This window comes from Brachyhypopomus gauderio, unplaced genomic scaffold (assembly GCF_052324685.1).
Source record: "Brachyhypopomus gauderio isolate BG-103 unplaced genomic scaffold, BGAUD_0.2 sc113, whole genome shotgun sequence".
Classification (NCBI taxonomy): domain Eukaryota; kingdom Metazoa; phylum Chordata; class Actinopteri; order Gymnotiformes; family Hypopomidae; genus Brachyhypopomus; species Brachyhypopomus gauderio.
In genome coordinates this window covers 309,182-334,369 of record NW_027506934.1, presented here as the reverse complement: position 1 = coordinate 334,369, position 25,188 = coordinate 309,182, and the positions used below count along the sequence as shown (strand labels likewise).

The 25,188-nt window shown below is 42.8% G+C and overlaps 2 protein-coding genes and 1 long non-coding RNA gene across 5 annotated transcripts in view; all 3 read right to left on the bottom strand.

Annotated features, from left to right (window-relative positions):
* Nucleotides 1–25,188, bottom strand: part of LOC143497856 (uncharacterized) — a 74,478-nt gene that overhangs the window by 14,271 nt on the left and 35,019 nt on the right. The gene's annotated exons all lie outside the window — the stretch shown is intronic.
* LOC143497849 (dorsal-ventral patterning tolloid-like protein 1) overlaps nt 1–25,188 on the bottom strand; it is a 52,329-nt gene that overhangs the window by 8,084 nt on the left and 19,057 nt on the right. The gene's annotated exons all lie outside the window — the stretch shown is intronic.
* On the bottom strand, nt 407–24,458 carry LOC143497844 (NLR family CARD domain-containing protein 3-like). 3 transcript variants are annotated; one of them, XM_076993440.1, is made up of 11 exons: nt 24,386–24,458; nt 23,595–23,702; nt 23,335–23,481; nt 22,630–22,684; nt 21,645–21,849; nt 19,064–20,840; nt 10,170–10,340; nt 9,196–9,369; nt 6,797–6,843; nt 6,095–6,231; nt 407–2,970 (listed from the first exon to the last, which is right to left on the bottom strand). In XM_076993440.1, the coding sequence occupies exons 2-11, from the start codon at nt 23,642–23,644 to the stop codon at nt 2,872–2,874; spliced, it is 2,862 nt and encodes a 953-aa protein (XP_076849555.1). In that variant the 5' UTR covers nt 23,645–23,702; nt 24,386–24,458; the 3' UTR covers nt 407–2,871. The 3 variants fall into 3 exon arrangements, with proteins under 3 accessions (XP_076849555.1, XP_076849553.1, XP_076849554.1); XM_076993438.1 differs by lacking the exon at nt 407–2,970 and having other exon boundaries at nt 5,235–6,231; XM_076993439.1 differs by lacking the exon at nt 407–2,970 and having other exon boundaries at nt 5,235–6,231; nt 24,134–24,438.

The window sequence follows — 25,188 nt, the reverse complement described above, 5'->3', positions numbered from 1 at the left end:
CCGCTAGCTTTTAGCTCCGGTTCGCTAGCTTTTAGCTCCGGTTCGCTAGCTTTTAGCTCCGGTTCGCTAGCTTCTAGCCGTCATCCGATAGCTTCTAGCCCCGGTTCGCTAGCTTCTAGCCGTGATCCGATAGCTTCTAGCCGTGATCCGATAGCTTCTAGCCGTGATCCGATAGCTTATAGCCGTGATCCGATAGCTTATAGCCGTGATCCGATAGCTTATAGCCGTGATCCGATAGCTTATAGCCGTGATCCGATAGCTTCTAGCCGTGATCCGATAGCTTCTAGCCCCGATCCGATAGCTTATAGCCGTGATCCGATAGCTTCTAGCCCCGATCCGATAGCATCTAGCTAGAAAAGAGCAAGCTCTCGGCTGGCAGTACACCACGACATCTACTAGTCGAGAGTTTGCTCTTTCAAATGCGGACAGCAACTGTTCCACTGAAACAGCTCTGAAACTAGTTGTGATCCGCTAGCATCCAGCTCTGCTCGGTAGCATCCAGCTCTGACCATCACTTTGCTGTCGACTATATTGGACACTGAATAAACAATAACACGTAATAACTTGGTGTGTGTCATGAACTTTATTGATACTGATGTAAACCAAACAATCAATAGCTGACGTCCCTTGGCTTGCTAAAGCTGGGCGTACACTGTACGATATTTTAAATCATGTACTCAGCTCCAGCTCAAACTGTACGACTAAATCGCAGGGAGAGTCGGCTCGTGGAGCTGCTTCAACAGTGCGATACTCTCACGAGGAGCGATTTGAATTTCAAACATGTTTGATATTCTTGCGACGCTGCGATTTCTGATCGGGAATTGGTCGTGAGGTGTGAATCGCTCCTTGTTTACCCGTGTAAACTACACAATGCACGACACGCGATTGAGCCGAAACTCAGCCCGATCGCAAAAATAGTCGCACGAGTGAAAAATCGGCTGAAAATGGGCCAAAAATCGCACAGTGTACGCCCAGCTTAACCTAGCTAGATATTGTTAACTAAAGCTGTCAGTATCATTTGTAATATTATAATATATATCATAATAATATAGACTGTTTTACCACTCCGTAGGATGACTAATGGAACCAGCTATACCTTAAATAATAGTTACCTAGCTAGTGCTAGCTGGTGTTAGCTTACCCTGGTATAAGTGAATAAATTATTCTACAAACAATTTGTAGCCTCTATTTAACTTGGAACCGTTCGTTGTTGAATGTTCTCCAACGATACTGGAAACGTATTTAAAATTCAGTCTCGGCAGCGACGACAGGGATGAAGTAAACACACGCTCCATGCTGAGGTGAATTGACAACAACTATCTTCTGCGAGTACCGGAACTTGTTTTACCCGGCGGTGACGTATTTCCGTTTTGTTGTGAAAAGGGCCTATCCTCCTCTGGCCGACACCGGTCACCATGACAACAACAACAATATAGACAGAATGTAGACAGAATGTAAAAGATGCAATAATGTCAATTTAGACCGAAAAATATGTAATAATGTCCATCATGGTGTAGGCATCCGGTTAGGCAGGAGGTGGCCGGCCAGGATGGATCGCTTGTCTCTCCTCATCTCATTATTCCTCAAGCAGGCGGGCAGCCATGTGGAGAAATGAAACAGGGAAAATTAGCTCTGTATGAGGACATATACAGGACAGGTAAAATTATAAACATTTCTGGAGTGTGGCAGCAACTCCGGCACTAAGTTAAATTATTACAGCCTAGCTAAAAAAAGGCAGAACCAGAAGGTAACATAGGCTTGGGGGCATTCTGAGACAATGGCATCCGTCCACTGCACTGTCAACAAACTTGAGTGACCACGAGCAGTGACAGGATGACAGCACCAGTACCCCAGTCTACCATAAAACCCTTCGTCTATGAACCCCTGGATCTGTACCTTTATCTAAGGGGGAAATTAATTATCAAACGCTAGACTAAATAAGTGGGTTTTCAACCTAGATTTAAAGATTGTGACTGTGTCAGAGTCCCGGACACATTTAGGAAGATTATTCCAAAGCTGGGGGGCCTTATAAGAAAAGGCTCTTCCCCCTGCTGTTACCTTGTTAATTTGTGGAACTAATAACAGACCAGCACCCTGTGATCTTAGTTGACGTGGGGGTTCATAGTAGGAAATAAGTTCCTGGAGGTATTCAGGGGCAAGCCCGTGTAGTGCTTTATATGCTAATAATAGAATTTTAAAATCAATACGAAATTTAACTGGGAGCCAATGCAGGGCTGATAGGACTGGTCTAATATGCTGAAATTTTCTAGTTCTGGTCAGAACTCTAGCTGCGGCATTTTGAACTACTTGAAGTTTATTTAGATTCCTATTTGAACATCCTGACAGTAGTGAATTGCAGTAGTCTAGTCTAGAGCTAACAAATGCGTGCACCAATTTTTCTGCATCATCCTGTGATAATGCATTTCTTAATTTGGCAATGTTGCGGAGATGTAGAAAAGCTATCCTAGTAGTATTATCTATATATTTATCAAATGATAGGTCGGAGTCGAGTATGACGCCTAGGTTTTTGGCTACTGTGCCAGGTGTAATGGGATAGTCTGCAAGATTAAGCATTAAATTTGGAATTTTCTGTCTTGTGGCCTTAGAGCCCACAAGGAGAACTTCTGTTTTGTCCTCATTTAATTGTAGGAAGTTTAGAGACATCCAGCATTTAATATCTCTTACACAGGCCTCAATTTTTCCTAAACTGAGTTTGTCATCGGGTTTGGCTGATATGTAAAGTTGAGTGTCATCCGCATAGCAGTGAAAATTGACACCATGTTTGTTTATAACTGTGCCCAATGGTAGCATGGTAGACCTCCATCGTGACCTCAATGCTTTGAGACGCTGGTCAAAGACATCATCTGTTCCTCACTGCCTGCCACCCTGGATCCTCTGCAATTTGCGTATAGGAGAAATAGATCCACTGATGATGCAATCGCGCTGACGCTGCACACTGTCCTCTCCCACCTGGACAAGAAGGACACGTATGTGAGAATGCTGTTTGTAGACTACAGTTCAGCATTCAACACCATCGTTCCTTCGAAGCTCGACAGCAAACTCCGGGATCTGGGTCTGAACAGCACACTGTGCAGCTGGATCCTGAACTTCCTGACGGACCGACGGCAGGTGGTAAGGATGGGCAGCATCACATCCTCCTCTCTGACCCTCAACATCGGAGTCCCCCAGGGTTGTGTGCTCAGCCCGCTCCTGTACTCTCTGTACACCCACCACTGCACTGCTACACACAGTTCCAACGCCATCATAAAGTTTGCTGACGACACAACGGTTGTGGGCCTGATCTCCAATAATGATGAATCGGCCTACAGGGAGGAGGTAAAAATCCTGGAAGAATGGTGCGGGGAGAATAACCTCTCTCTAAACGTCAGTAAGACCAAGGAGCTCATCGTGGACTACAGGAGGTGGGAGAGAGTACACCCAGAGATCCACATCAATGGGACTGTGGTAGAGAGGGTCAGCAGCTTTAAGTTTCTGGGTGTTAACATCAGCGAGGACCTGACATGGGCAGTGCACACCACACAGGTACTGAAGAAGGCCCACCAGCACCTCTACTTCCTCAGAAGGCAGAGGAGGTTTGGTCTGAAGCCCAGCATCCTCAAGACCTTCTACACCTGCACTGTGGAAAGCATCCTGACTGGCAGCATAACCACCTGGTACGGGAACTGCACTGATCTTGAGAGGAAATCTCTGCAGAGAGTAGTACAAACAGCACAGTCCATCACCGGGGTTCAGCTCCCTAACCTGCTGGACTTATACACCAGCCGCTGCCTGAGGAAGTCCAGAATGATCATGAAGGACTCCTCCCATCCTAGCAGGACCCCTCCCATCCTAGCAGGACTCCTCCCATCCTAGCAGGACTCCACCCATCCTAGCAGGACTCCTCCAATCCTAGCAGGACCCCTCCCATCCTAGCAGGACTCCTCACATCCTAGCAGGACTCCTCCCATCCTAGGAGGACCCCTCCCATCTTAGCAGGACTCCTCCCATCCTAGCAGGACCCCTCCCATCCTAGCAGGACTCCTCCCATCCTAGCAGGACCCCTCACATCCTAGCAGGACTCCTCCCATCCTAGCAGGACCCCTCCCATCCTAGCAGGACTCCTCCCATCCTAGACACTGTCTGTTCTCTCAGCTGCCGAGTGGTAGGAGGCTCAGAAGCTTTAAAGCCAGAACCAGTGGGCTCAGAGACAGCTTCTTCCCCCATGCCACCAGGCTCCTGAACAGCCAGTAATCTCGGCTCTGACCAACCCACACCCTCCATTACATGCATGAGCACCAAAACACTTTATTTCACACTGCACCTCTGCACTGCTGGACTATTGGACTTAATAATACCAACCCGAGACAATACTCCACCCCTGCGCTCCCATATACTCACTCCATACCTTAATAATACCAACCTGAGACAATACTCTAGCCCTGCGCTCCCATATACTCACTCCATACCTTGCTCTGACATCAATACAGCATCATACTCACTGGGATTACAGGCACCTCTATACAACAGTATAATCTCCATAACCTGTTACATTCATCTCCATTTTCTGTGCAATATCACATGTATATTTAATATATTGTAGATATCAAAAATTAGAACAATACTTATTTTTATTTTTAAGACATACAGAGTAAGCTTTAAATGTACATAGTTTAAATTGTTTGTAATTTATACATCTTTGTAATATTGTTGCTGCAAATTGTGGAACATGCACACAAGTTTTTCACTCACCGGGGTACCTGTACTCTGGTGATGTGATAATAAATCTGATTTTGATTTGATTTTGATTCATGTGGTGCGTGGAGCTCCAGTGAGTGGGTTCAGACTGAATGATGTTGTGCTGGAGGAGGCCAAGTTCTTTTACAACTGTTCTCAGATTCTGCTTTGCAAGCACAAAGTGGTTGAAATGTTTATCAATGTTCTTTAGCTTGGCATTAATGTCCAAATGACGTTAAAATTCAAATAAAATGTCTGTGTGGTAGTTTTAGAAGTGAGCAAAAAACTGAAAAGTGCACTGAAAACAGAGAATCAAGCAAAAACAAACGTGTGCTTAAAACAGTGAAACAAACACACTTAACTGTGTGATTCTTGTTTCTCTGCTCTCACTGTCACTGGTTTTGCTCGGTTGTTTTGCTCAGTGTGTCTTACTTGCTCGATTGAACCTCATCTTTGCTCTCTTGTATTAAAGACAGTAATCTCACTCCATAGGACTGGAGTAAATTTCAGTCTTTCTCTTTAATGGACAGAAGAAAGCAAATGTACATCACATCAAAACATAAAACACTTTACATATGTTGCAATTTAACCAGCAAAATCACACACAAAATCCTATACTTTGCCCAGTTATGATACTGTATATCAATATGTGGTTGTCTGCTACCATCTACTGGACACATACCGGAACTGCAGGGAAATTTCTGCATAAATGTAAAATACTGGATAAAACAGTAAAATGTAGAAGCAGGTTCTACACTGCACGGTTAACTACTCTGCATGTAATCACAGGACTTCATTTACCCCTAAACCTAGAAATGCAGAGAAGACAGTAACTGTTGAGGCAAGAAAAAGAGGAGGGAGAGAGAGAGAGAGAGAGAGAGATTTTGTTCTCCAGTTGTGTGTGTAGAGGAGTGTGTGTTTCCATGGAGACTCAGGTGTTGCTCCAGTACACAGGAGGTAATTCTAGCTCACACACACACACTGAGGAGTCAGAATCCCAAACCCCAAACCCTGCATAGAGGGGCTCAGTGAATGTGGAGTGGAGTGTGTGTAAGTGTGTGAGTGTGTGTGTGTGAGAGGAGACACTGTAGAAGGACAGAGTGCCGGCGGGCCAGTCCAGATACACTCCTACTCTGTTGGAGATGGAGGGGGCAGAGATGTCAGTGTAGTTATAATTGTGCCAGACAGAGTAACTGTTATTAGTGCAGCGCAGCTTCCAGGACTTTATATTGTATCCAAACCAACAGTCATAACTGCCTCCTTTACTGTTGATTCCTTTATATGTCACTGCTATATCAGCAACTCCACTACACTCAACCTCCCAGTAACAGCGTCCAGTCAGACTCTCTCTACACATCACCTGAGGACAGTAATCAAATCTCTCTGGATGATCAGGATACGTCTGCTGCTCCTTCACATACGTCACCTTTCTGTTCCCCTCAGACAGAGAGAGAAGTGTGTGTGCTGTGTTTGGGTCCAGTGTGAGCTCACACGCATCTGCACACAAGAAGAGACATTAGAGGAGACCACACAAATACTGTGTGTGTGTGTGTGTGTGTGTGTGTGTGTGTGTGTGTGTGTATATGAGTGTGTGTGTGTGCGTGCGTGTGTGTGTGTGTGTGCGTGCGTGCGTGTGCGTGTGTGTGTGTGCGTACGCGTGCGTGTGTGTGTGTGCGTGTGTGTGTGCGTGCGTGCGCGTGTGTATATTTGTGTGTGTGTGTGTGTATATATATATATATATACATGCTGGTTATATTTTCTGTGTGTGTGTGTGTGTGTGTGTGTGTGTATATCTGTGTGTGAGTGTGTGTGTGTGTGTGAATATCTGTGTATATCTGTGTGTGTGTGTGTGTGTGTGTGTGTACGTGCGTGCGTGCGTGCGTGCGCGTGTGCGTGTGTATATTTGTGTGTGTGTGTGTGTGTATATATATATATACATGCTGGTTATATTTTCTGTGTGTGTGTGTGTATCTGTGTGTGAGTGTGTGAATATCTGTGTATATCTGTGTGTGTGTGTGTGTGTGTGTGTGTGTGTGTATGTATTAACTACATAACTGCTTACATTTTCTTAGTCCTGGTTTGAGACTGATCTTCCCTGCATGATCCACCCTAAAGAACACACACACACACACACACACACACACACACACACACACACACACACACACACACACACACACACACACACACACACACACACACACACACACAGTTATTTTTTATTCTGAAGGCTCTGTCCTGAGAGAAATATAGAAATAGAGGAAGAAAGCTCTATTACTCACACACACACATGCACCTAGATAACTGAACAGTCTGTCCCACACACACACACACACACACACACACACACACACACACACACACACACACACACCTCTATAGGGTCTAGACTTCACAGATTACATTCACTGCCTTGTGTGTGGAGTCAAAACCTTTAAAGAATATTCCAGGATCAATAATTAACTATACTGATAGGCTACTGATAAAAGTAGGTGTGTCTGGGGCGCAGCTCTCTGTCCCGCAGCAAACTTTAAGGCAGCCAATTAAAGAGCTTCTCCAGATCACATGTATGCCAAAAGTTTAAGGACCTACATAGACACCCATTAGTCCAGCGCCCCACACACAGGAAGTATACGGTACACATATAATGTCACAGACATTCAGTGGACAAAAGGAGAAGGTGAGACTCCACTTCGAACTGAGAGACTCCACGGACCCGGCAATTCGAGCTGCCAACCCTCAGATTCACACTGGACGGAAGTGGAATGCATCCCAAGCAGTTGACCAGGCAGTGGAACGGCTGAAGCACCAGGAGATCGTTGGTGCTACACAGTTGGGCAGATCTGGTCTGGGATGGGCAGTAGCACCAAAGAGCTGGTCCAAAGCGACCAGGAAGGAGAGGAAGGATCTTGTGATCTCTGAAGTTGCCAAGATGGAGGAGGAAACATACAAGATTACAGCAGTGAGCCAGCAACAGCAAGGCAGATGGACTACTTGGGAGGCTGTGCTAAACAGAACCATCACTTGGGCCGATTTGTGGAGAACTCCCCAGGCAAGACTGAGCTTTCGGATTAGGGCCACATACGACACCTTACCGAGCCCCCGGAACCTTCTCACCTGGTTTGGCACAGAAGAACACTGCCATCTCTGTAGTTCCCCAAGTCCAACCCTAAAGCACATCCTCTCTGGATGCAAGACAGCGCTGTCACAGGGAAGGTACAGGTGGCAGCATGACAAGGTCCTGCGCAAGCTCGCAGAGATCCTGGAAGCCCGCAGACAGCAGGTAAACCGGTCAGCAAGCCTACCCACCTCCCCGATGTGGATCCAGTTTACCAGGTCAGGGACGACAGCACGGTGCAGCACGGGGACAGAGCGGTCGCTCCTGTCGCTAGGAAGTGAGTGGCAGTTGGCAGCCGACCTTAGCCGCCAACTGAAATTCCCAGCAGAGATTACTATAACATCCTTGCGCCCAGACATCGTGCTCTGGTCAGCACCTGCCAAAGCCGTCATCATGGCAGAGCTGACAATCCCATGGGAGGAGCACATGGAGTCCTCGTACGAACGGAAGAAGGACAAGTACGCAGAGCTGGCAGCAACGTGCTCACAAGCTGAGTGGAGACCATTCATCTTCCCAGTGGAGGTCGGATGCAGGGGCTTCACTGGGACATCCACACAGAGGCTACTGAAAACTCTGGGTGTCACAGGCCCTAACAGGAGGTGAGCTATTCGCGACCTTGCAGAGGAGGGTGAGGAAGGGAGCTTCTGGCTGTGGCTCAGAAGGAAGGATGACACATGGGGGAAAGAAGCTCTTGAGGGAGACGTCCTGGTATGCGGTCAGTACTTGTGCTTGATTCAGGGAGATGGACGTCCCTGACATGCACAGTCCCCTGCGACTCATTCCACACACAACAATAATAACACTGGGGTCAGAGAGTGGGGTGAATACAGATCCTTCAGCAGGCTGCAGGGGGCGGTAGGGAGACGTCCCTGTCGCTGCTCCACCACCCAGAGATGTTCTGGGGGATAATGGAGTGAAACATCAGTGAAGGGTGCCCCCCCCAGCTGACGACCCTGCAGCCCACACAATGGCACCGTCGGAGGTGCGTCAGGCAGCAATGCCAAGCAGGTGTGATCACCTGTGCTTACATCTAGATAGAATTATTGATCTTTTTTTAAATGTACGATAATTGCCAGTATTACTAGTTTCATAATACTTTTGCAATATATAATTTACATAAGTTCATATGTCTAAGTAACATTTTTTCTCTGGATAATTTGATGAGGGCGGCACCCCAGCGCCCCCTACTGACGAGCTGCTACTGGTGTCATGTATGATACTGTATGTATTTTAGGAATAAGACCATGTGTGTGTCATGTGTGCTGTTTCTATGTATGACACTGTTCTTCTCACATTTGGAGTGTGTTTTCACACACAGGGTGTTTAAGGGGATTCCTACATACCTGAGTGTGTCCAGTCTGCAGTGGGGATCCTCCAGTCTAGCAGAGAGCAGCTTCACTCCTGAGTCTCCTGGGTGGTTGTAAGTCAGATCCAGTTCTTTCAGGTGGGAGGGGTTTGAACTCAGAGCTGAAGCCAGAGAAGAACAGCCTTCCTCTGTGACCAAACAACCAGACAATCTGCAGAAAGGAGGGAAAAAGAGGGAGAAAGACAGTGTCCTCACTGCATTTGCAAAGCAGCCAGTATGGGGTGCTAGAGAAGCCAGTAACTAGTGGAGGCTTCACCCTGTGCTTTATAATAAACTACTGTCATGGTGAGGTCTCATATCTATTCCTCAACTATGATCCTACACCACCAAACACCCTCCACAATATTAAACCTAATAATCCTAAACTGCTTAGCTCTGATCTTTGATATAATGTTGTCAAATGTGTGTGCACAAGCACTGAAAAGGTGGTTTTTTCATTACATGTCATTTTATTATTGGGGTATTTGTCATGTGTATATTAAATTAAAAGATATTGCCACATTTTCTTTCACAGTACTGTGGATGTGGACGTCTGGAATTGGAACATTAATAAGACACTTGGGGCAGAGCTGTTTTACAAGCAGTGTGTTTCAGTCAGGTCTGTGTAGGAGTGTGTCTGTTCAGCGGTGTGTAGGAGTGTGTGTTTCCATAAATACCCACATACATTTGGACAAGGACTCCGTCAATGACATGTAGTTCATGTAGTTAATTTTAACAGGAAATATTTGGAATTACTAAAGAAAGAAAACCTCATAAAATAATAAAGTGTGAAATTGTCTTGCATTGCCTTGTGGTAGGATTTTTTATAGTGTAATCAAAGGAAGTTTATTATTTTAAAAGGAAATTGACATTTTAAAAGTACATAAATATTAATCTTAAAATTGATTAAAACCCTGTAGTGCCACCACACTTTACTGTTTCCATTCCAGATTAAATTGACAGAAAACTCACCTGAGAATCTCCAGTTTACAGTTTGAACTCTTCAGTCCAGCACAGAGCTGCTCCACTCCTGAATCTTGTAGGTCATTATTATTAATTTCCAGTTGTTTCAGTGAGGTTTCTGTTTCTAGAACTGATATGAGAGATTTGCAAGACTCCTCAGTGAGACCACAGAGAGACAGTCTGTAAAGGAGTAAATACAGTACAAAATACAGATCAATCAGATGATGCTGGATTCCAGATTCTGAACTGCTGATTAAATTATCCTCTGTATCTGTTATGCAGCTCAACCCTGGAGACTGCAACTCCCAGAATGCCCCACGTCGTCTGACCCGTTCCTCCTCCCCTCAGTACTAGTTCACACCTGGTTCTCATCATGGGCTATTATTTATATCACGACACTCACTAAACTCTTTGTGAAGTATTGCCGACATTTTGAAAGCATACATAACGTTTTTTCCTGCATTCTATTCTCTTCGACCCAGTTTGTCTAGTTCACTGCTCTCCTGGATTCTCCCTTTTTGTACCTCTGTCTGTTTTTTCTTCTTTTTGTGTGTACCTGACCTGGACTGTTTTTTTGACATTGACTTTGGATTACGTCTGGATCCCTCTGCCCAGTTGTTTCCTCCATTTACTTCAATAAACAAAGTGTGTTTAAGTCTGTGTACGTTTGTGACTAATATGTACCCCACATCACAGTATCTTGTAAAATAGGATGAAATTAATTACAATAACAGATTAAAAAGTATCAAAGCAGAGGCCAGTAACTGTAGTGGAGGCTTCACCCTGTGCTTTATAATAAACTACTGTCATTGTGAGGTTTCATATCCATTCCTCACATATGATCCTACACCACCAAACACCCTCCACAATATTAAACCTAATAATCCTAACCTGTTTAGCTCTGAACTTTGATATAATGTTGTCAAATGTGTGTGCACAAGCACTGAAAAGGTGGATTTTTCATTACATGTCATTTTAATATTGGGGTATTTGTCATATGTGTAAATGAAATCAAAAGATATTGCCACATTTTCTTTCACAGTAGTGTAGATGTCTGGATTTGGAACATTAATAACACACTTGGGGCAGAGCTGTTTTACAACCTGTGTGTTTGTCGCTTCTATGCAGGTGTGTGTGTGTGTGTGTGTGTGTGTTCAGCTCTGTGTAGGAGTGTGAACGTTTCCATAAATACCCACATACATTTGGACAAGGACTCTGTCAATGACATGTAGTTCATGTAGTTAATTTTAACAGGAAATATTTGGAATTAATAAAGAAAGAAAACCTCATAAAATAATAAATTGTGAAATTGTCTTGCATTGCCTTGTGGTAGGATTTTTTATAGTGTAATCAAAGGAAGTTTATTATTTTTAAAAGGAAATTGACATTTTAAAAGTACATAAATATTAATCTTAAAATTGATTAAAACCCTGTAGTGCCACCACACTTTACTGTTTCCATTCCAGATTAAATTGACAGAAAACTCACCTGAGAATCTCCAGTTTACAGTTTGAACTCTTCAGTCCAGCACAGAGCTGCTCCACTCCTGAATCTTGTAGGTCATTATTATTAATTTCCAGTTGTTTCAGTGAGGTTTCTGTTTGTAGAACTGATGTGAGAGATTTGCAAGACTCCTCAGTGAGACCACAGCCAGACAGTCTGTAAAGGAGGAGTAAATACAGTACAAAATACAGATCAATCAGATGATGCTGGATTCCAGAATCTGAACTGCTGATTAAATTATCCTCTGTATCTGTTATGCAGCTCAACCCTGGAGACTGCAACTCCCAGAATGCCCCACGTCGTCTGACCCATTCCTCCTCCCCTCAGTACTAGTTCACACCTGGTTCTCATCATAGGCTATTATTTATATCACGACACTCACTAAACTCTTTGTGAAGTATTGCCGACATTTTGAAAGCATACATAACGTTTTTTCCTGCATTCTATTCTCTTTGTGGTTCGACCCAGTTTGTCTAGTTCACTGCTCTCCTGGATTCTCCCTTTTTGTACCTCTGTCTGTTTTTTCTTCTTTTTGTGTGTACCTGACCTGGACTGTTTTTTTGACATTGACTTTGGATTACGTCTGGATCCCTCTGCCCAGTTGTTTCCTCCATTTACTTCAATAAACAAAGTGTGTTTAAGTCTGTGTACGTTTGTGACTAATATGTACCCCACATCACAGTATCTTGTAAAATAGGATGAAATTAATTACATTAACAGATTAAAAAGTATCAAAGCAGAGGCCAGTAACTGTAGTGGAGGCTTCACCCTGTGCTTTATAATAAACTACTGTCATTGTGAGGTTTCATATCCATTCCTCACATATGATCCTACACCACCAAACACCCTCCACAATATTAAACCTAATAATCCTAACCTGTTTAGCTCTGAACTTTGATATAATGTTGTCAAATGTGTGTGCACAAGCACTGAAAAGGTGGATTTTTCATTACATGTCATTTTAATATTGGGGTATTTGTCATATGTGTAAATGAAATCAAAAGATATTGCCACATTTTCTTTCACAGTAGTGTAGATGTCTGGATTTGGAACATTAATAACACACTTGGGGCAGAGCTGTTTTACAACCTGTGTGTTTGTCGCTTCTATGCAGGTGTGTGTGTGTGTGTGTGTGTGTGTTCAGCTCTGTGTAGGAGTGTGAACGTTTCCATAAATACCCACATACATTTGGACAAGGACTCTGTCAATGACATGTAGTTCATGTAGTTAATTTTAACAGGAAATATTTGGAATTAATAAAGAAAGAAAACCTCATAAAATAATAAATTGTGAAATTGTCTTGCATTGCCTTGTGGTAGGATTTTTTATAGTGTAATCAAAGGAAGTTTATTATTTTTAAAAGGAAATTGACATTTTAAAAGTACATAAATATTAATCTTAAAATTGATTAAAACCCTGTAGTGCCACCACACTTTACTGTTTCCATTCCAGATTAAATTGACAGAAAACTCACCTGAGAATCTCCAGTTTACAGTTTGAACTCTTCAGTCCAGCACAGAGCTGCTCCACTCCTGAATCTTGTAGGTCATTATTATTAATTTCCAGTTGTTTCAGTGAGGTTTCTGTTTGTAGAACTGATGTGAGAGATTTGCAAGACTCCTCAGTGAGACCACAGCCAGACAGTCTGTAAAGGAGGAGTAAATACAGTACAAAATACAGATCAATCAGATGATGCTGGATTCCAGAATCTGAACTGCTGATTAAATTATCCTCTGTATCTGTTATGCAGCTCAACCCTGGAGACTGCAACTCCCAGAATGCCCCACGTCGTCTGACCCTTTCCTCCTCCCCTCAGTACTAGTTCACACCTGGTTCTCATCATAGGCTATTATTTATATCACGACACTCACTAAACTCTTTGTGAAGTATTGCCGACATTTTGAAAGCATACATAACGTTTTTTCCTGCATTCTATTCTCTTTGTGGTTCGACCCAGTTTGTCTAGTTCACTGCTCTCCTGGATTCTCCCTTTTTGTACCTCTGTCTGTTTTTTCTTCTTTTTGTGTGTACCTGACCTGGACTGTTTTTTTGACATTGACTTTGGATTACGTCTGGATCCCTCTGCCCAGTTGTTTCCTCCATTTACTTCAATAAACAAAGTGTGTTTAAGTCTGTGTACGTTTGTGACTAATATGTACCCCACATCACAGTATCTTGTAAAATAGGATGAAATTAATTACATTAACAGATTAAAAAGTATCAAAGCAGAGGCCAGTAACTGTAGTGGAGGCTTCACCCTGTGCTTTATAATAAACTACTGTCATTGTGAGGTTTCATATCCATTCCTCACATATGATCCTACACCACCAAACACCCTCCACAATATTAAACCTAATAATCCTAACCTGTTTAGCTCTGAACTTTGATATAATGTTGTCAAATGTGTGTGCACAAGCACTGAAAAGGTGGATTTTTCATTACATGTCATTTTAATATTGGGGTATTTGTCATATGTGTAAATGAAATCAAAAGATATTGCCACATTTTCTTTTACAGTAGTGTAGATGTCTGGATTTGGAACATTAATAACACACTTGGGGCAGAGCTGTTTTACAACCTGTGTGTTTGTCGCTTCTATGCAGGTGTGTGTGTGTGTGTGTTCAGCTTTGTGTAGGAGTGTGAACGTTTCCATAAATACCCACATAGATTTGAACAAGGACTCATATGAGTCTCTTTAGAGTGTTACATTTCTCTTCTAGGAGATTATGTAAATCTACTTATGCATCACACATTTTTTTTTCTCTCCGCAATGTGGTCAGTCAATGAAATGTAGTTCATGTAGTTAATTTTAACAGAAAATATTTGAAATTAATAAAGAACGAAAACCTCATAAAATAATAAAGAATGAAATTGTCTTGCAATGCATTGTGGTAGATGTTTTTATACTGTACTCAAAGGAGTTTTATTATTTTAAAAAAGGAAATTTACTTTTAAAAGTACATAAATATTTATCTTAATATTTATTAAAACCCTGTAGTGTCACCACACTTCACTGTTTCCATGCCAGATTAAATTGACAGAAAACTCACCTGAGAATCTCCAGTTTACAGTTTGAACTCTTCAGTCCAGCACAGAGCTGCTCCACTCCTGAATCTTGTAGGTCATTATTATTAATCTCCAGCTCTTTCAGTGAGTTTTCTGTTTGTAGAACTGATGTGAGAGATTTGCAAGACTCCTCAGTGAGACCACAGCCAGACAGTCTGTAAAGGAGGAGTAAATACAGTACAAAATACAGATCAATCAGATGATGCTGGATTCCAGAATCTGAACTGCTGAATAAATTATCCTCTGTATCTGTCATGCAGCTCAACCCTGGAGACTGCAACTCCCAGAATGCCCCACGTTGTCTGACCCGTTCCTCCTCCCCTCAGTAATAGTTCACACCTGGTTCTTGTCATAGGCTATTATATATATCAGGACACTCGCAAAACTCTTTGTGAAGTATTGCCGACATTTTGAAAGCATACCAAGAGTTTTTCCTGTATTCTATTCTCTTTGTGGTTCAACCCAGTTTGTCTAGTTCACTGCTCTCCTGGATTCTCCCTTTTTGTACCTCTGTCTGTTTTTTCTTCTTTTTGTGTGTACCTGACCTGGACTGTTTTTTTGGCATTGACTTTGAATTACGTCTGGATTACGTGTGTTTAAGTCTGTGTGTGTCTGCGATTAATATGTAGGCTCTATGTAGGAGTGTGTGTGTGTGTGTGTGTGTGTGTGTGTGTGTGTGTGTGTGTTCATGTAGTTAACTTTAACAGAAAATATTTGGAATGAATTAATAAAACTTCCTCCACCCCCCATCTTTGGAGGACAACTTTGTTTTTATGTACAGATCAAATGATAACAATTCTGTATAATACAGTGCAATAGTGATAACAATTATTGGGGTTAGGTGGACCATAAGAAGATAGAATATAGAAAAGAGGGGGAGAGAAAATAAAAAGGGAAAAGACAGAAAAAAGGGGAGAAGTAACCACAGGGGAGCAGCCGGGAGAGGACGTACCAAGCCCCAGACCCAGAACCAGCTGTCCTCACACATACACTCAAACTCATATTTACATTCACCCCCATGTATACACCCCTACATACATACACACACCCCCTTATATACACCCTCATTATGTATACACCTACACCCATCCTTATTCACACACACACACACACTCACCCTCATATATAGACCCTCACACATATATACAACTACACAAACATACACTCCCACACACATTCACCCACACCCATATACACTCTTACGGACATGTATACACCCACAAATATACTTACACATTCATCCCAATTAGGGATGCAAATGATTAATCGACTTTCGATTAATTGTCGATTAAGACGTTACTCGATCAAAATGTATTAATCACGATTAATCATTAGAGAGCGCTCCTGTATTAACTTGAACAGAGCGTAAGAACGAGAGGTGAACACGTGTCGCGAAAGACCAGAGTGGAAAACAAAATGAAGCGGGCGAAAAGACGTGCGGTGTGGGACCATTTTGAAGCGTGTTCGGGAAACGAGGCAGAAACTGCGTAATCCAGAAAATCCCAAGGAAGGAAACTTTATTTTCCACGCAACTCAAACAACAGCACTGTTCTCTACCCCTCCCCTGGCGCGCGCAGGCGCCGCTCTCCCAGTGTCACTTAAAGGGCCAAGTGCCTGTCTGTTAGGGAACTCGCTGCGAGGAGTAGTAGTCGCTACAATTTTAACATTGTTAATTTAGGCAAAGAAGTCAAATGTTCTGTGTGTAATGCGGTATTGAAGTACAACAGTTCCACTAGCTCACTCAATTATCATTTGAACACCATGCATGCAGCTGTCCTGCATATCACCAGTGCACCTGGTCAACCTAAAATCACAGCTACACTGGGAAGGCGAGCGTTTTCGAAGCTCGCTACAAAAAATACGAGTGAGCTAAAAACAAAGCTATCTACTGCTACTACTGTAGCCCTTACAACAGATTGTTGGACGGCTCTAACAACATAAAGTTACATTACTGTGACGTGCCACTACACTGACGAGAACTGGCAGCTAAAATCTGCAGTGCTGATTACGACGAACATGTCGGATAGACACACCGCTGACAGTTTAACTGACAAGCTCAATGATGTTGTGGAAACTTGGGCACTCTCCGTTCGCGTTACAGCATGTGTTCACTACAAAGCTAGAAACATTGTCCAAACATGGGCTCAATAATATTCTGTTTGGCTCTCTATTTAATTTCTTCTTTTTTTAAAACATTTTTTTTAATGTCTAATGTTTCAAATTGAACTGAGCCAGTCCTTAATTTATTCCTTTTTTAAAATGAAAGAATGTATTTTGTTATACCATAAAAATTTCCTCATGCATAATTACTTGAGCAATATATAATATAATACAATATAATTATCATAATATAATATATACTTTTTGAACAAAGTGTTTTAACTACACTGCTCAAAAAAATAAAGGGAACACTTAAACAACACAATGTAACTCCAAGTCATCCACACTTCGTGTTCAGATAGGAAGCAACACTGATTGTGAATCAATTTCAACTGCTCTTGTGCAAATGGAACAGACAACAGGTAGAAATGAGAGATTTTCAACTGATTTCAAAGATTTTTATTAATTGAGATCTAGGATGTGTTATTTTAGTGTTCCCTTAATTTTTTTGAGCAGTATATTTAGCTGATATTTTTAAAAGCCCTATTGAAACACTGAAATTCAGGTGAAAAACCCCGCTTATCGATTAATCGAAAGTCGATCGATAAGATCAGTCAACTAACGATTAATGAATTAATCGATAATTTGCATCCCTAATCCCAATATATACATACACACCCATATACACCCCCCCCAACATGTACTTATTCACCCACCTATACAAAAAGAGACAAGGACAAAGACACATTCATCCAAACTAACACACCCTCCATGGCGGGGGCAAATGGCTGGACCAGCAAGGATCGGCAGCAGCCCCAGGACGCCACCAGCCCAGTCCTGCGCTAGCGACCCATCCCTGTCCCGGCAGGGAGCAGCAAACGGGTGAAGGAAGGCATTCCCACCCCTCCACCCCCAGTGCTGTGTAGTGTGTAGGTGTTGGTGTATATGCATGTATGGTAGTGTGTGATACTATGGTGTAGTTAAAATTGAGGGGACAGGTGCTGGGACAAACGTGGACAAAGCCCCGGGCCACTGGTCAGTGTTTGTATACACCGTCCCCTCAAAAGCCCTCAATGTGTAAAGTGCAGTAAAAACTGAGGGACAGACAGTGGTGAGGAGACGGGTGAGGTCATGACAGCAGGTCCACCTCATTGACCTCTGGGTAACATGCCTGCCCCCCAGGATCCTAAATGTAAAAGGACTGTGTGTGTTTGTATGTGTGGGGGGGGGGTGTTGTAAGTAGGGGTGGGTGGGTGGTGGGAATGCATAGGTCCATAGGTCCAGCTAACTAGCTGGCTCATTAGGCACCGTGATTTACTACCCCCCACCGCAGAGAGTAGCCGGTCTGGACATCCACATTCACCTAAACACATATTCACCATATACACCCACACACATTCATCCCATATGCACAACAAACTCATGTAAGCACCCACAACCATATTGTGCGATTGGTAATCAAGCAACAACAGACATAAACAGGATTGAAGATAAGCTGGTCTGAGTCTGAAACCCAGCGCCCCCAGCCCACTCCAGATACCCCCCAACAGCCACCGCCCCACCCCCACCACCCAGGCACCTCAGAGCCCCAAGGCCCAGACCCGATGCCCCGACACAAGGCAGACTGACCCACCCCACCCAGCGGCGGACCCGCAGGGGCGCAGGTCACCCCCGCGCGGGCAGGGCCCTAGGCACCGGACCCCATGTCCCACCACCCCGCTGAGGGCCAGCACCTGCTCCCCCCGCACCCAGGGCCCCACACCCCAGAGCACAGAGGCAGCGCCCCCCTTCCCCCCCCTCCCCTTTTTTAAAAGGAAATGGACTTTTTAAAAAGACATAAATCTTTGTCTTATCTTAATATTTGTCACGGCCGGCCCAGATCGATGTTCATGTTTTATATTGGGGTATTTGTCATATGTGTATGTGAAATTAAAAGATATTACCACAAGGAAAGTGTCCTGATAAATAACCTCATCAAGTGGTGTCAGTATCTTGTGAAATTGTTCTTGGGTGTCTCTATGTTGGGTCTCTCTTCTTTTCTCTCTCTTTTTTTCTCTTTTTAATGCAGGTTCTCTACTCTTCTCTCTCGAATCTTCTTTCTCTTTTTAATGTAGGGCCTCTCTACCCTTCTCTCTCTAAATTTCTCTCACTCTCTTTTTCATTTGTCATAGACCTTCTGATTCGGGAGCATCCAGTGCTACGTCCACTGTTAATCTCTAAATGAAAATACTCACATGACTTTTCTGGATGCTTTGACCACTGGCAGCAGTCTCAGTAGACATTCCTCTAATGGGACATTGCTCAGGTCAAACTCATCCCGCTCCTCTTCTGAGTTCAGCAACACAAACACCAGAGCTGACCACTGAGCAGGAGAGAGCCTGGCTCCACGCAGACGAGTGTCACCTCCTCTCCACAGGTATGTTTGGACTTCCTGTACTAAAGAATGATCATTCAGTTCATTCAGACAGTGGAACAGATTGATGAATTTCTCTGAAGATGGATTCTCCCTGATCTTCTCCTTGATGTACTTGACTGTTTCCTCTTTGCTGTGAGAGCTGCTTCCTGTCTGTGTCAGTAGTCCTCGTAAGAGAGTCTGATTGGACTCCAGTGAGAGACCCAGAAGGAAGCGGAGGAAAAGGTCCAGGTGTCCATTCTGACTCTGTAAGGCCTTGTCCACTGCACTGTTGAGGAAGTCACACAATGTGTTTTTGACCAATCCAGGTTGTTGCTGTTGCAGCACATTGGTGTTGGTGGAGATGAAGGTAATAAATACATATAAAGCAGCCAGAAACTCCTGAACACTCAGATGTACAAAGCTGAACACCTTCCCCAGCTGTAGACCAAACTCTTCTCTGAAGATCTGAGTGCACATTCCTGAATACACTGACATTTCTCTGACATCAATGCCACTATTTCTCAGGTCGTCCTCATAAAAGATCAGGTTGCCTTTATCCAGCTGTTGGAAAGCCAGTTTTCCCAGTGCCAAAACATGTTTTCTAGTTTGTTGAGGGTCATTGTCACTTTTCTGATCATACTTTTGGTGCTTGTGTTTGATGTGAAAGATCAGGAAGTGTGTGAACATCTGAGTCAGAGTCTTGGGGATCTCTCCACTCTCTGCTTCACCCAACATCCTCTTTAGAACAGTGGCTGCAATCCAACAGAAGACTGGAATGTGGCACATGATGTAGAGACTTCTTGATGACTTCATGTGTGAGATGATTCTATCGGACAGACTCTGGTCTCTGATTCTCTTCCTGAAGTACTCCTCTTTCTGAGGGCCACTGAACCCTCGCACCTCTGTTACCTGGTCAACACACTCAGGAGGGATCTGATTGGCTGCTGCTGGTCGAGAGGTTATCCAGAGGAGAGCAGAGGGAAGCAGATTCCCCTTGATGAGGTTTGTCAGCAGCACATCCACTGAGGTTGAATCTCTTACATCCCACACGCTGTCATTGTTCTGGAAATCTAGAGGAAGACGACATTCATCCAGACCATCAAAGATGAACAGAATTTTGTAGTATGTATAGTGAGTTGGTTTTAATTCACATGTTTCTGGAAAAAAGCAATGAAAAAGCTGCACCAGACTGAGCTTTTTCTCCTTCATCAAATTCAGCTCCCTAAAAGGAAGTGGAAATATGAAGAGAACATCCTGATTTACATTTCCTTCAGACCAGTCCAGTATGAACTTCTGCACTGAGACTGTTTTACCAATTCCAGCCACTCCTTTAGTCAGCACAGTTCTGATGGCTTTGTCCTGTCCTGGTAAGGGTCTAAAGATATCACTGCATTTGATGGGTGTCTCCTGTATTGCTGGTCTCCTAGATGCTGTCTCAATCTGTCTCACCTCATGTTCATTATTCACCTCTCCACTCCCTCCCTCTGTGATGTAGAGCTCTGTGTAGATCTCATTCAGAAGTGTTGTGGTTCCATGCTGTGAGATTCCTTCATTAATTTTCTGACATTTTTCCCTCAGTTTGGATTTGAGTTTTCTGTAGCAAGCAGGGGCCAGTTCTGATAAAGAGGAAGACAACAGCACACATGTTAATGTCTTTAGGATCAATCATAACAGACTCATCACAGGAAATACAAGAAAAGACATCATTATTACAGTCCCCCAGGGGGCTGTGGATTCCTGTAGAGAGTACACTTCTCGCTGGTGTGTGATTGGTTGTGTAAGACTTGTGTTAAAATTGTAAAGCGACCTTGAGTATCTTGAAAGGCGATATATAAATTGAACATTAATTCATCACTATGAATAGATTTTTAGTCCCCATAGATTGGTCATGATACATTCAGGTAATTGAAGTACTGTAAGAGTTAAATTAGAGGATGGTTAGAGTGTCTGGGTATCAATAACACTGAATGATCAGCAGTTTGAAATGGAGAACACATGCGTTGATGGAGGAAGCCATTACACCAGCTGAAGTTCCACCACACACACTGGTAACTGTCACCTGACTGAGGAGACCTACAACTAGCAGACTGGACATCTGAGAGACAATGGAGGGAAATAGAAAACACACCTGTGTAAGACATCATGAGACAGTGACCTGTGGTCAAATCTGATTGGTCAAATCTCAGTTCTATAGAATAACAACGTATCCTCAAAACTCCAACATTCTAAAGTCACATGACAACAGTGATAAATGTAGGAGAGTGTTGAATCTGCACCTGAGCAGACTACACTGAAGGGAGGTCAACTGAGGACAGACCAACACTGATTTAAGATCCTCATTGTGAACTGAGATTCACCAACAGTGTCCTCCCTCTGAAGTAATAAAGTGATGTTATGATGTCATGACCCAGAGCTCTTACTGGTCTCTAGTGTGTTAGCGAGGTCTGTCTGGTTCATGTTCCTCAGGACGTGCAGTGTTATCTTCAGCGCCCCCTCTCTGACACTGCTCTGATCCTCCTCATCCTCCACCTGTCTCTCAGTGCATGCTGGGTAATCTGGACTCAGTAGATTCTTGAATCTCTTCAGCTCATTTTTCACCAGAGAGATGATTTTGTGCTCCAGCTCCTGAATAAACAGTATCAGTAAAACTACAGTGTTACAGACAGATGATTATAACACAGGATAATCCATTAAAAATAAGAGAGGACTGAACTGAGAGGAACTGGGTGGTCCTGTGGACATTATGGTTTATTACAAAAGTTTAAGTACAAAAGTCTAATATATATAATATATTATAATATAATAAATTTAAAGTTTCAATTGTAGGTAGTTTTATAAAGTTTTATAAATGATCTGTGATGTAAACACTAATGATAAGACCCTTCTCTCACTCACACAATAAACACAATCCACATACACAGAACACAACCACAGAGCTCAAGCAAGACAGAACATAATACAATATCTCCCAATACAAGAACCACCACAGAACAAGAGAATCAACAGAGCTTAATTAGGACAGACTAACAAGAGAAGGGACAGAGTTTAAATAGGACAGACTAACAAGAGAAGGGACAGAGATTAAATAGGACAGACTAACAAGAGAAGGGACAGAGATTAAATAGGACAGTGTTACAAGAGAAGTCAACTGTGAAGAGGTGGGACTGATAATCACAGGGCGGAGTTACTGAATGGAAGGAGGGACAGACAGACATGAAAAACACATGGGAAGAATAAACAGGGAAAGGCTGGGCGGGGCTAGAGGGACCAAACAGACAGATTGACAGGAGAGGGTGGAGCTCAGCATGACACCTTACACACACACACACACACACACACACACACACACACACACACATTCATACACATACACACACACACATATACACACACACACACACACACCTTGAATACTGACTCCAGTTTGTCTTTAGAAATCTTTACAGGTTTCTTTTGGGCACTGTGGACAAACAGAACAAACAACTTTAACAACTTTTACATTTTATAGACATGAATTCATGAAATGTGTTACATTCATGACTACATGTTACATTCATGAATACATGTTATATTCAGGTACATGATGATGATGATAATGATGATGTGATACATGTGGAATAACCCAACACATCTGAACATGTCTCGGTTCACTGGGCTCCCAGACTGAGGGACACTGAACCCAAATGCTGTAGTGACAGTAGAACCAACACAGAGAACCTGCACGTGACTTTAACTCTGGTGATGTAGAATAATGTTTATGTGAATAGTGCCTCACTTTATTAGAAACATCTTGTACAGGTACACACTAGATACTTTATTAGAAACACCTTGTACCAGTACACACTAGACACTTTATTAGAAACACCTTGTACCAGTACACACTAGACACTTTATTAGAAACACCTTGTACCGGTACACACTAGACACTTTATTAGAAACACCTTGTACCGGTACACACTAGACACTTTATTAGAAAAAACTTGCAGTTCTGAATCAGTCTAGTTCTTGTATTTCTCATCGTGTTTACTCTCATAATGGTGATTCAAATTGTAATCCTGTTCTTCACAAACTAAATACACAGCTAAAAACTGTCATTAGTGTATCACTCACTGTAGGTCAGAGGTCACAGGTCCACTGCTGAAGGCAAGAGGCTCACCCATGGACCAGTCACTCTTCATAGACACACAGCTGGGTACTGGAGATGATTCACTCTTCATTAACACACAACTGGGTACTGGAGATGCTGCTCTCTTCACCCTGATGAAGATGAGGAAAGTGTTGAGTAATTACGTCCTTCACTACATCTCATTTATCCTGAATATTCCCTCTTCCTGTTTCCTCAGATTAAGTGCTGATGTAAAGCTCCTCACTTTGGGTCAGAGGTTCCTCCTTCACTGCTGGAGTTATGAGGCTCCATCATGGAGTTGTTCCTCTTCACACACACACAGCTGGACACTGGAGATGCTGCTCTCTGCTCCCTGTCAACAGTTCATCATAAAGAGGAGGAGCAGGACACTGAAACACTGATTATAATGAACCTGGTGTCACTGCAGGATGAATCTGTCCCGTATAAACATATGCAACGTTGATGCAAGATTGATGTAACGGTGTGTGACATTTGTTGCCATTACATTACAGTAAATCTTTTAAATCATCAGTATTGTCCAGCACTACACAGTTAAAACCAGTGCAAATGAAATCTGAAAATTTATATAGTCTAGTTCAGAATTAACCAAAGACATTTGCGGATCTGTAATCAAAACAGAACGAAAGAGCATTTTAACAACAGTCCCTTCAGCCGCGCATGCGCGTATGTGAAATGTAAGGTTGTCGAAACATTCAGGCTAAATGTAGCATATCGACGAGACGTTTTACCGACGATGTACTTAGAAATGACCGTCTAGATTACCGTGAAAACAGAATAACGTTGTATTTCAGACCCAGACATGTATGTAGTTGGACCAGACACTTCCGTGATGAAACAGGGCGACCCGTAGTCCATCTACACCTGTACACTTTCGCTTTTATGTAACGAGAATAAAACTTTACACCAAACACGGTTTAAAAAGTAGCATACTCGGGAAAAGTAGTTAAGCCCAAGGTAAATGACTGTCCTTTAATCCGCACGCCAGTAAGTCATATTGAAGGATAATTAACTTACAACGAAACATTCCGTCTGCTCTTCTGTAGCGGCGGGGAGTGACGTACCCGCTTTGTGACCTACTCGCTTTGCTTTAGTTACTTTCGATATCGACTCGTCACAGGAAGTGATGTCATTTAGGTGATGAACCTCTACGGACTCTTCGTGTGTTTATATAACTCTGTAGTACCAAGATTTACAGTAATACCAAGTGATATTGGATATAAAAAAACACAAAAACAACTGATAAAATACCTATTGCTAAAACCAATTTCTCTTTTTGGGTGGCGATTCTCATTGATTGTGGGGCTTTCAACAAATAATATGATCTTATTTAGTTTTTTACGACTGCTAACATGCGTTTGTCCAATCTGTAGTCACATTTTCAAAACTCTAAACACAGTGAACACAACATCAGTCCTCAGTGGCTGTACAATTAGTACAATCCATCTTGTTTTTGCACAAAATCAGTCATTTAACATGTTTCTATAATGCTTACATTTTCTATACACACAAGGTTATCCAATAACAAAATTCTTGATCATTTTTGTCTTATTTACAAATGCTTGCACACAGCATGTCAAAAATGTAAACCTAAGGTTCAAAACCTTAAATATTGTATAAAATACAAAGTTCTGCAAAAACAAAGGCAGCTGAAAAGCTATTACTGTAATACATAATTTTTGCACATATAGATCAGTGAAATAAAATGTACAGTACAGTAATGTACCGGGTCAGAGAGGAGCAAATATAACAATTTGTCCTGCAATCTCAAGTGTGTTGTGTCTTGAGACTTATGACGTACTTACCAGCAGAGGGCGCTC